Genomic DNA, 12,658 nt, shown 5'->3' on the forward strand with positions numbered 1-12,658 from the left:
CCGAGCGGCGTTTTTTTTTTTTTTTGTCGCCTCGTTGCGCGATGCGCGCGCCCCCATCCATACTCAAATCAGACGGGTGCGAGGAAGGGAAGTCGCTGGCTCTCGCGTGCAAAATGCTCGCGAGCACGCACCCTCCACGCTAGCGCCTCTCTCTCGGCCGGCGTGGATCCGCTCAGAATCACGTGACGCCCGCTCCGGCTCTCATTGGCCCTCTGTCGCTACCCTCTGCCGGCGTCGGTGTTTTTTTTTTTTTTCGCCAGAACTCGCCGATTTGACAAAAACGTCCCCCCGCCGCGGTGGCTCAGTGGTTAGGGCGCCCGACTACTGATCCGGAGTTCCCGGGTTCGAACCCGACCGCGGCGGCTGCGTTTTTATGGAGGAAAAACGCTAAGGCGCCCGTGTGCTGTGCGATGTCAGTGCACGTTAAAGATCCCCAGGTGGTCGAAATTATTCCGGAGCCCTCCACTACGGCACCTCTCTCTTCCTTTCTTCTTTCGCTCCCTCCTTTATCCCTTCCCTTGCGGCGCGGTTCAGGTGTCCAACGATATATGAGACAGATACTGCGCCATTTCCTTTCCCTCCAAAAACCAATTATTAATTATATTAAAAACGTCCTCTCCGGCAGCAAAAAAAAGCTCGGCTGCCGTCGACGCCACTTCGCTCTAAGCGGGTCAAGCTCTTCGTGCGCTTCGAGTAATGCGGCCTAAAATGCATGCGTTTGGGTCGGGACCGGTAGAAATTTCAAATAATGCAATATTTCGAGTAATGCGATTTCGTTATAACGAGGGTTTACTGTAGTAGTAAAGCGCCAGCGCAAGACAAACAGGCATCACACATTGCCCATTTTATCTGCTTTATGCAATTTGTGTTTCAGGTGAGGAAATATAAAACAACACACATGCAGAATGAACAGCTGTAAACAACGGGCATTCATGCATACAATTTCAAGATCCATAATTTACCTTTTAAGAGATGTACAAATGCTTCACTAGTGCATTTCCTTTTTTATGCATAAGCTTCAAACAAATCTCTGGTGCAAAATCTTTGTCACATGCATCCGTGGCCACAATGCTGTAATAAATGTGCTTCTGTACATGTTAATGACCACAAACGTAGGTGCCTCGTTGGTCTACATGGGCCTTCCCACAGGTTAACAACCCTGCTGCAACATGGCACAAACTCTTTGGCCCTTTTTCTTCCATAGCACAAAATGTGCAAAAAAATTTGGGCAAGCTTTTGAGCAGCAGCAAACACAACTTGTCAGCTATTTTCTTTTTCATGAGCAACCTTATGTGCATATGGTATCATTTCGAGTTTAGCTGCATCATTTTTTCTTCTTGTCATTGCTTCCACAATATGCACCATTTTGTTTTTAGAAAACCGCCTCAGCATGAAGTGATAACCGCACAGGGGAACCCAGCTGACAGCAACTATTTCAACTAGCTTGTTAAAACTTAAATGCGTGATTACGTGACCTCAAAAGAGCATATTCGAGACACAGGCTGTCAATTAGAGTGTGCCGATGCACAAGAAAGCAGCTCCTGTGCTTGTGAATATTCCCAGCAGACTTGTAGACACGAAATTCTCTTAAAATAATATTATGGCCCAAAACTACAACAAAATGACCGTTTACCCCCCTCCAGCCGAGGAAGCTTTTGTGCTGGCCAAGCAAAAGGACCCCTATCCCAGAGGCCAGGCACCCCTGCACTGGCGCCCAAGGACGTCAAGTTCTGGTGATGTGTACACACCTCCCCGCTTGATAGGGGTAGAATCCTCCCTCGTGTGAATCCCGCTTAAAGTGCGCAGTTGGTGAGGTGAGCGAGAGAGAGCTAGGGCCTGGTTCTGCCATATCCAAGAATTGTTTGCGTGGCTCCATAAAAAAAAGGGTGGGGGGATTCATTATGCGAGCTGATCACCCTAGTCCCCGTTCTCTTCGGGACTTTATTCTGCTGCAGAATGACACTTGCTCCTCAGTTCTCCAGCCTCCACTAAACAAAGACCCGTCTTTCCCTTTCCTGCTCAGCATAGCCACAGAAGGCAGTCCCTGCAGACCAAATTAGTGATGCTCGCCTCGTGTGGCCTTCACAGTGTGTGGAAGCTCATGCAATGAGGGCAGGTAGGAAGCACTATGAGTGTGCCGGAAACTGCTTACTCCTCTCACAGCCAGGCTGCGTATTGCAATGTAGTAGTCGACACAACAAACTTCAGCACAGGCTTTCTATGAGCAGTAGACATTTAAATGACTTTGGTAGCATTTCCTAACTTGGAAATTGAAACCATAGTGCAACATTCATAGTACTCTAGACTATATCACTCTGAATGACATATTCTTTCCAATGCAGTCTGCAAGGAACAAAAGCGCAACTGGAAACCTTACATTGCTTATTGCTGCACATGCCTGGGCCTTACTGATGCGCTGAAAATAGGGAAAGGTATTTATCTTGCAATATGCATTGGCTTGACTCCTGGTGCTCTAAATTAATCCAGTGTCCCTCGTAGTCCATGTACAACCTCTAGACCTTAAACTTCAGACTTCACCACTTAGCAGCAATAAATATTTGCCAACTCAGTCGTAGATCCTTTGATAGAAGCAGCAAAGGATATGGCATGTGGGATTTAATGCCCTGCAGAACTACATGGACTATATGGAAGCCATGATGGAGAACTCTGCGTTAATTTAGATCACCTGGGGCTCTTTATAGTGCCTCTAAAACAGCAAAAACAACGGAATCGTGCAGCTTAACAACATGTAGCCTACAAAAGGGAACTGGGGGCTTGGCCAAGCTGTTTTCCAGCTGTTACCTGTGCCCCCCTCCATCACGCCGCCTGCTGCACCATGCAACCGCGCCGTTCAAGGAATCACAATCCGTTGGCCCCAAAGCCCCGGCCAGCCTCCGATGTGCACAAGGCGGCGACCTTGTCCTGGCCCCTTGAGACTCCCCGCACTGGGGTTACGATATTTATTATTTAGTTTTCAACAACTGCTCACTGAGGAAGGGGGAAGCGACCCGCCGGCGCCTAACCTAACCGTGCTCGCTCAAAAGCATCGCACGCTCTGTGGGGCTGAGGTCGCTGAAATGCAGGCCGGAGTTTTTGCGAGAACTACGTCGTCGGGTTCGGGAACGGGATTCATCGTAACGCTGACAAGACGCCGGTGCAAACGTAAACGAAGTGACGGTAGTGACTCCCGATAGATGCCTTCAATGTGCGGGGGCGGTAGCTTTCATTTCGGCAGCTGCTAGGCCGCACCGCTAGCAGCCGGAAATCATGGAGTCTCCGTTTACGTCACATTTCACGTCACTACATCCTGTGACGTCATAAGAGTTCTCGAGTTTGAATCGGAGCGGTGGGAAAAACTTTTCCAAATTCGAATAGAAATTTCTTTGAAGTAAATGCATCTTTCGCTCCCGGTCAAGGGGCAACAAAGCCATGAAATGCCGAACTATCAGATTTTGCTAACAAAAAAAATTTTATAGGTTTCTCCTCAGTGTCCCTTTAAGAGATGCGCCAGTGCCCCCGAGGTGGCACCTCTCATTGGCCCTAGAGCTCCAACACAAATGCATAATATAAATATTGTCACTGTGCTTCATTTTCAGTGGGAACTTTAACGAGAGAAGCTACTAAAAGAAATCTTTTTAACTAATCTGCCTAGAGCAATGAAACTGCACTTATACTGTTTTTTCTACCTTTTTTCAGAACAATAATTAGTTTTCTTGTAGCAGGAATACCTTTAGCTCAGTGTTGCTAACAAGCTTAAAGGTCCTTTTGTGCACATGATTTCAAATTCAAAATTTTCACTGGGAACGAAGAGCAACAGCTAATTTTAAAACTTAGTAATTGTAGAATGCTGGAAACTAGCTCAAATTTGGTCATGAAAGTTTTTCTAGTATGGGAAAAATAAATTGTGATGATGTTATCCTTTTGTTTTCGAGAATCATTACTTAGATTAGTGTAGTTTGAAGCCTCTCTAAACTTTTATCAGAGATATTGAAATTCTGAACACATATCTGCAAGTTACACATACACATTCTACAGAACACATCTGCGACGTTTCACTGTGATTTGGAAAGGAGACTTGCAGAAGATCATGGGTGCAAATTTTCGAAGTCCGCACAGAATTTTTTGTACTTGCACTTTTCGTATCGCACTGAAACTTGGCACATGTGTCCTTTACAATGTGTAGCTTCAGGTGTCGACTCAGAATTGCAGTATCTCCAATGCAAGTCCATAGAGACTTGATACAACAGTAATAAGTCCCAAAAACATAATGATAACATCACAATTTTTTTTCACACCAGGAACTTCCATGACCACATCAGGGCTATTTCCCTGCATTCTATAGTTAGTAAGCTATAAAATAAGCTACCGCTGGTAGTTCCCAGTGGACATTTTTATGAGAAAGCATGCGCACAAAAGGGCCTTTTTAGAGCAAAAGCTCTACTACTCCAGGTACAACTAAGAAATTCCCGTGGCTCCAACTTTCCTAATAGTGTTATATAGGCCCTCCGAGCCTTTATAACACTACCCGCAGAGTGGCACAGTGGCTAAGACTTAAGGCACACAACCGGTAGCTGGCTTTGCCGAACACTGCCACCAGTAAGGAGAGAGCCCAAGTTGGCTGGTTACGGAGAGATTGAACAGGGAATAGTTGCCATGGCAAAGAACCTTTGGCCTTTGCTGGCGTCTCTACCATGTGTGACGTTATGGTGATCACGTGATTAGAAGCTTCTACAAAATGGTTGTGTCTGCCGCCTTCATCTGCCATGGATGAGCGAGTTGGTCTGCCCACGAATGCTTTCTGGCTTTTGCTAGTTATAACCAGGTTTAAGTAGGATTTGACCTACACCAATTGTTTTTTGAGGCCTGTTAGCAACACTGAGCAAAAGTGCGCACTACAAGAGAACTAATTAGTGTCCTGAAAAGAGCAGGAAAGCAGTATAAGCACACAAAATTTCACTGCTCTGGGTGGACTATTTAAACTTGTTTTTTTCCTGTATCATCTCCGCTTAAATGTGGAATGATCTTTGGACTTTCATTGAGATTTTCTGGGCAATCCAGGTACTATTCAGTGCATCGAAAGTATAAGTGCGGTCCCTGAGGAATATCCTAGGTTTTATGCGAAGCATAATAGGGACACTGCTTAGCTCAATTATAGCCCAGCCTGGCGCAGCCGCGACCACCATTGACCTTTAATGACACGCTTGGTGTGACGTCATAGCCCAATTCCTGCTCCTCCTGCTAGCTGCGCTGCAGCCGAGCACGTGGTCTGACGTCACGACAGCTGAGGAGAGACGGGGCTCAACTCGCGCGGCCGCGACCACCAAGGCTAACTCCCTCTCCTCCTGCTAGGGGCGCTGCAGCCGAGCACGTGGTCTGACGTCACGCCAGCTGAGGAGAGACGGGGCTCAACTCGCGCGGCCGCCACCACCAAGGCTAACTCCCGCTCCTCCCGCTAGGGGCGCTGCAGCTGAGCACGTGGTCTGACGTCACGACAGCTGAGGAGAGACGGGGCTCAACTCGCGCGGCCGCGACCACCAAGGCTAACTCCCGCTCCTCCTGCTAGGGGCGCTGCAGCCGAGCACGTGGTCTGATGTCACGCCAGCTGAGGAGAGACGGGGCTCAACTCGCGCGGCCGCCACCACCAAGGCTAACTCCCGCTCCTCCCGCTAGGGGCGCTGCAGCCGAGCACGTGGTCTGACGTCAGGCCAGCTGTGGAGAAATGGGGCTCAACTCGCGCGGTCGCCGCGACCACCAAGGCTAACTCCCGCTCCTCCCGCTAGGGGGCGATTGTCGTCGCGGCATTGTATAAAAGAGCCCCGCTCCTCACGCCGAGGCAGTCATACAGCGAGATGCCACCTACAGACAGGGAAGCTCGGCGGAATGAAAAGCGTATGCTTCAGCGAGCCACCGAGACTGATGAAGAACGAGAAAAACGACTCGCCAAGCGTTCGTGCCCAGTATGCAGCTCGACGACAATGTTCCTCTACGGAAACAACGGTAAAGGAAGAAGTTATGAATTTGCCCGCCATTAACATCTTGGCGAATGGACTGCCTGAACGGACTGACAAGAGAATGCTGATTTGCACGGGGGATTTCAACAAAGATCCAAAGAGAGATGCAGCATTCATAGAAGCCCTCGATGCCAGGTACTCCCTCGACCAGTGTTCACTACAACCGAACTCTACGACCCATTGGGGAAGCAGCTTGGACTTGATCCTGCATAGAAATGTTGGAAGAAAATACGAAATCAGTGATGTACAAACGAAGAGTCACTACTTTACAGATCATCAGAGCGTATTTATAGGTTTGAAAATAAAGGATGAAACAGAGTAACACATGTGTTGTCATTCTTTAATCTATGCAATACTTAGATATTACCAAGTATATCCAAGCATTACCAAGCATAAACCAAGTGCATTCAAGCATTACCAAGTATAACCAAGTGTCACCAGGCTATACCCTTTCACTAATCTATTATCCTTCGCATCCTAGGCTTAACCTTAGCTAAGCCAGGCCAATTTTTTTTGCTTAGTTCGATATTTCCTTTCAGTGTTTACCATGTAACAGCTGTCACCACCAAATGCCGGTAGTACCAACTTGAAGCACATACAAGAACCGTGCAATAAATAAACGACTAAACAGCAGAAGTCGAGTAACAAAAACAAAAAGACCAGATTGTGGAATCGGGGCATGTTACACTGAACCAACCCTAGGTGTATTCACAAATTCAAACAGTGCGAGCCATTCAATCAGGTCTCCACTTAAGCAAAGAGAAATAAATTTGAGCTGAATTTTCTGCACATATAGACCACGTCCACCTAATTGCTTTAGCGGGCTTAACGTCCCAAGACGATTCAGGCCATAAGGGACGCCGTAGTGAAAGGCTCCAGACAATTTAGACCATCTGAGGTCCTTAAACATGCACTGACGTCACACAGCATATCCACACTTTTGTATTTCGCCCCACTAAGATGGAATGCAAAGTGCAGGCACCGCAACTGAAATCAAAAAAGGAAAGAATTTTAAAAAAAGACAAGAGGAAAAGAAAAAGAAAATTTCATTTTTCCTTGCTTTGCTAACTGATGGTCTAATCACTGAACTTACGAGGTAAGAAAGTCTGCTGTCCCTACAAGGTTAGTTTGAAGGGCTTCAGCTGCCTTTATACATGGCCGGTGCCAGATGCGTCAGCCAAGTTTGGGTACCTGGACACCAGAGCTTGTGAAGCCTCATTGTACAGCTTGCCAGGGTACCTAGCACAGTTAAGACAAACGTGTAAGGCAGTACACAGTGAGGATGTTCTTTTGTAGGCTCATTTAGACATTTTAGTTTTAGATGCAGTCAGTGTCTTAGGTACAAGAGGTGAGAGGACACATAAGCTCTGCCTTTAAGTTTACGACGTGACAGCAGTTCCCCTTGCTCACATAGGCAAGGACATTGTTTGCTCTCTAACAATCAATATGTGAAAGACTACACCACGCACATTTACGGCCCTCTTTAACCAAGTCGTTTGAACATTCCTGCATGGCATACCAATAGTACGTCTGACTCGCAACCCAAGTGTCATGGATTCGATTCTCACCTAACAAGAACTGAGGATTGGGCGATTTGGTGGTGATCCATCAAATAAAAACCAGCGCTTACAAACACGAACAGAGGACGAGACGAAACAAACTGAAATGCCTTCAGTTTGTTTCATCTCGTCTTCTGCCCGTGTTTGTAAGCGCTGGTTTTTATACGATGGATCATTTTATATTTCTGGATGTCCTAATGATGTTCCAGCCACATTGCAACCTTCTAATCACCAGTTTTCTAATTTCATTCACTTTTCAAGTCCGTCGCTCCATGTGTGACATAGCCACCTTTTCAACAAATTCAAATTTCTTGCTCATGTCTACCAATGCCGACACAGGATTTTCTGTACCACGAGGTCCTTCATGCTTTCTCGTTAAAATGGCTTATGGCCGTGCAAGTTTGTAGCCCAAGTTATCTCCACATTGCCCTACATGGTCCAAAAGTCTTGCAAACAACTTACATGGTGTATAAGCAGAGGTCATGATACATCCATTGTTCAACTCTGCTGCGTTCCTTGAAATACTGTCCACTTTGGTGGCGCCCTATGCTGATTTGAATATCATTTGGTACAGCTGGCAGGCTGTATGTGAGGCTGTACGTGGCAGTGACACAAGACTGCTCTGCTTGCTGGGGCTCTTCGAGAACATCCGCAATCCTAAAGTGCCAGGTGAAAATAAGAAAAGAACAGGAGCATACTACACAGTGAGCACAGACTGTGGCCAACATTTCTATAGATTTCTGCTATGATTGCCATTGATTGCAGTGGAAGACATAACTTGGACAGTGGCCTCTGCGATCAGCTCTGGCGGCGCGCCATTGCTCCGGCCATTCTATTCGCACGGAGAGAGCGTAATCGGAGAAAGCGGTGTGACTGCTCTCGCCGCACCGTGGTACGCGCAACCCAAGGCTCGTTTTCCTTGATGCGGACAGGCGCAGAGGACGAAAACGCAGTTTTCAAAGTCTGTGTGCGACGCGCACTAGAAAATTATCGCACAGCACAAGTAGCTGACTGGTGCAAATGGGCAATTGCTTTTTTAAATTATGACGCAGACTTAGGGCCGGAGTGAGGCAGATCGTCATGAGAGCGTTCGTTTCAAAACACGCAGGCAATTTTCTTTATTTCTCTAGCCATGCATGGTTTCAAAATAGGGAATATTTTACAGCTGAGCAGAGAGGATTATTTTAATTCTGCAGTTATTTTACATATTAGTTTAGAACCTGAAATTACTTTTGATCTATAGAGATCAAGGAGTTTTGTCAGTTTTCCTCTAGAAATGGTACAAACGTGATTTGTACTTACATGCGTGTAATATATTTAGCTTTCAACGCTTGCAGATGCCACTGAATGCATTGTCCCACTCAAATGTTGGGCTTTCTTTTTGTGGATGGCTCTTTTGTGACGTGTTTAAATGTATCATATACCCCAATCCTGCTACAGCCTCGAAAGAGGCTAGCAGTACCCCCAAATAAATAAAAGGCTGCATGCATAACATTTTTTTACATTGTGTATGGTTGGACCTGAGGCGAATTTAGTCTAATTTTTTTTCTTTCGTGCGCGGCAAGCAAAAAACGGTTTAAAGTGCCGAAGCTACAGCTTGGCAGGAGGACAGATAAAACCATTTGAGGATAAATGACATTTTATTTACAAAGACAAAATCGGAGCCATATTGTTCGGCATCCGTTTTTACATCGTGTTTATTTTAAACACGGAGCACTTTCCTGTGCAGTGGCTTGCAGGCCAGCTTTTTGCGGTAAGCAGCCCTGTCTGTCACAGTAGCACCGACGTTGGCTAAGAGTGGCCTCATGAACTTATCAAACACTACAGATAGTGTGCTTGTGGCGTGGTCATCCCTTGCTGGGCAGACAAAAAGGGGGCACTGCTCTAGTCGAGGCAATAACAGTTCAGCCAGCTGCTGACGCACGTTGCTCTTTTTTATGTGCGGCAGGGCAATGTCAACAGCCTTCTTAACGGTCACAAGGACCGTGACAAATTCTGACTTTGAGAATGTTAGCCCACCCCTTGATTGCAGGTCAATAAGCCCCATCAGCACAGGACTGGGTCCATCTGACTGGTGGAGGGGAGGGCAGAAGCTGCCTGTTCTCCGCTCCTCAACTGCTCTCGCCACGAACCCTGCTATATAAGCGATGCTGGCATTTGCTATGGTTGATGGGGGCCGCTGCACTGAAATAGAACATACCCATATTAGTATATGGAGCTGACATTCTGCAATGTATTCCCATTTGTGAGAGCACAAAAAAAACAGCTTTTGGCACTAACCTATAAAAAAGTTCCGCAGATCAAATTTTAGACAGCATGTAGAGACAAAGCTTGTGCATAAACCAAATATGACATTTATCATGTCGCCACTCAACGTGCATTCCCTGAAAATTTTCAAATTTTGGGCATTGATAAAACTCGGTTGTTATAGCCTTGAAATAACGCGAAATGATCGCTTTTTGGTGGCACTTCAAATGGGTGGAGTAGGTGAACGAGTGTCCACTCAAGAGGCATCGCTTTCAGGGATGTGAAGAGCTCGTCAATGTGCATCACAAAATCTTCAGTTCCCGTGAACCTGAAACAAAAATATGCACACTATTCATATCAGCCAAATGTATGTATTAGACAAATCGCTGTTGGCTGCAAAAGAACTGCACTAGTAGTCCAGCGAGCCAGCCGAGTGTAAGCTCCTGAGAAACATTTGATGCAACATATACCTGGCTGGGGCAACTTGCATTGTCTCGGTCCAATCATGCGTGGTTGCCTGTGCTGTTGCTTCAGCTGGAACATCAAGTTCGGAGGACGTCACATTCAGGGAGGCACCATGCATACTGCATTACATGTAAAACAGTTACCACCACTACTAAGCAGCAGCCACATAAAAGCAAAAACTGCTTGTAACACATTGCCAATCGGCACAGCAGGATTTTCATGCTCGTGTGTTCTGAACTGTAAAAAATTCCAGTCAGCAGGCAGGCTACAACACTAGTACATAGCTGCTCTCATCGTGAAATCTTAGTTGTGCAAAGGCCTGAAATGTGATAAGCTTTCTATTTTGAAACAAGAGACAACCAGTTCACAACTATGAGCACTTGTCCCGGAGCTCAAATAACATGCACCTACCTCAAAACAGTCTGTCCGTTTTCAACGTTTGAAGCTTGGAATGGGCACAGGCTGCCAGTCCACAAGATCCTCTCCAGGCTAAATGTCATGGCTCTTGCATCCAGACAGTCGTTGCCACCAGCCATTTGCCGCAGAGAACTGCAGAGCTCAACGGGGTCGCTCGAGAAATTCCTTGTTAAAACATAAAAGAAGCCACTCTCGAGAAGGTACCGTAGATTTGCTTGTCAGCAAGATAGCTTCGTAGGTTTCAGCACTAAGAAACTTTTTCCCACTCCTTTTACAGGCATTGTAGAGAGTTTCGAGGTAGTCTGGCAACTCCTTCTCCAGCCATTGTAGGCGTTCGTCGGTAGCGCAAAAAAAGTGCATTTGGTCAGGCTTTCTTATATGCACACGTGCTGTTCGGTTGGCCACATTGTCGATGGCAAACCACTTCTGCATCATCTTCATAAACAATATTGTTGCGTCTGCATTCCTGAACTGTTCTGCCGGAGGTTTGTAACTCTGGTATTCTTTCAAAAAAGGAAGCGCCAAGATAACTTCACCTGAAAACAGCTGCATTGCTCTGCCCACATGCATCTTCTCAAAATTAGTTGGCTCTATGTGCTTCTGTGTCAGGAATCGAACTGGTTTCACAATGTCATTTTTTTTGAAGGACATAGAGCTGCTTCACAAACTCCAGTTATTGGCTGACTGCCATCTGTAATTTCCCCGTACAGAAAAAGGCTTCACACGTTTTTTATAATATGACACTGGTCAAAGGACAAGAATAGGCTTCTTTCTGGATCACATGGATGACTGACCACTGGCTTGAGGGAGCCATTGCCCAGGTGGCGCATCATTGTGACATTAATCTTGTGGTTATCCGTGACGATCCGGACGACGTAGAGACCACACTTTTCAACTTCAGCGATCACTTCTTTTGTTAGCTGATACAGGAGCTTGCCACTTAATCAGTTAGTGAAGAAAAAGCCGAAAGGAATTTTGTACGATGTGGACAGGGCTGTTGCAACGAAACACAGCACCTTGTTGGCAAGCACGATGTTGTTTACATTCTCTCCTGTCCCAGTGTCTTCTCACACTGTTTGCTGACCAAAAAAGCAGTCCATTTTACGATCGCAGATGTATTTGGAGCTTATAGCCATTTCATCCACAATTGAGGAAAACCGCACTTGCTCTTTCAGCTGCCCCACCTCTTGCTTTAGGCGTTCTTTCATTAATGGTATGATCCCACCTTCACTGTTGGATTTGCCAACATAGCGAAGTAGCGTGTTTTTTGAAGGCAATTTCAACAGTCCTCTGTTGCATATGTAACGGTGTGCCTTAGGGAACAAGTAGTACAAAACCACACATTCCCGGACAAAGTCTGGATACCACACGGGTCGTTGCCTTGACGCATTGGCGATCTGTTCCGCTAGGCAGTCTTCTAAGCAGAACTGGGCTTTGCCAACCTTGTCCAAGCACTTTCTCAATGCCGAGTGGAGAGTGTGGTTTTAAAAACCACTGAGCTTTTTTAGGCGGCTGTTTTCTCGCTGCAGTCTCGATAGCATGAACATTTGCACTCTCATTCAGTTTGTATTCCTTGAATCCGACTGCTTGCGCGGAAGAAGGTCATTGGCAGTTTGCGACGGCATCTTGTGCACTTGGTTTCTCATATCCTGCACCTTTAGGACTTGCTTCTTCATCTCCTAACAAGGGTGCATGAATCAGGCTATCTTCATACACTACAGGAAACGAGCATGCAGAAGTTGCCGAATGGCCTGTGCTTTTTCGGGACCACAGGCTGAACCAGCAGCTTCATTAGGGCCGCTCGATAAATTTGATGCCCTTTCTTGGTTTGGAGTAGAATTCTGCGTCAATCGCTCCAACTTACGTCTTTTTTGTGGCTGTTGTGGCTGCATGTAGCTTGGGTAACCAGCGAACACGCTCGGCACAGCATCCCGTTTCAGGCGCCGCAGCTTTGTGGAC

The 12,658-nt window shown here is 46.5% G+C and overlaps 1 protein-coding gene and 1 pseudogene across 1 annotated transcript in view; one reads left to right on the plus strand and one right to left on the minus strand.

Moving 5' to 3' along the window:
- The window catches only part of LOC144120093 (uncharacterized), a 164,686-nt gene extending 160,835 nt beyond the window's left edge, over positions 1 to 3,851 (plus strand). Inside the window, exon 5 of the mRNA XM_077652553.1 lies at positions 2,343 to 3,851. Coding sequence (XP_077508679.1) covers positions 2,343 to 2,412 — 70 coding nt within the window. The 3' untranslated portion in view covers positions 2,413 to 3,851. The remainder of the gene's footprint in view (positions 1 to 2,342) is intronic.
- Positions 3,852 to 9,272: 5,421 nt separating this feature from the next.
- LOC144120094 (uncharacterized) lies at positions 9,273 to 11,134 on the minus strand (annotated as a pseudogene).
- Positions 11,135 to 12,658: the final 1,524 nt, after the last annotated feature.

Source organism: Amblyomma americanum, chromosome 2, assembly GCF_052857255.1.
Source record: "Amblyomma americanum isolate KBUSLIRL-KWMA chromosome 2, ASM5285725v1, whole genome shotgun sequence".
NCBI classification, from domain to species: domain Eukaryota; kingdom Metazoa; phylum Arthropoda; class Arachnida; order Ixodida; family Ixodidae; genus Amblyomma; species Amblyomma americanum.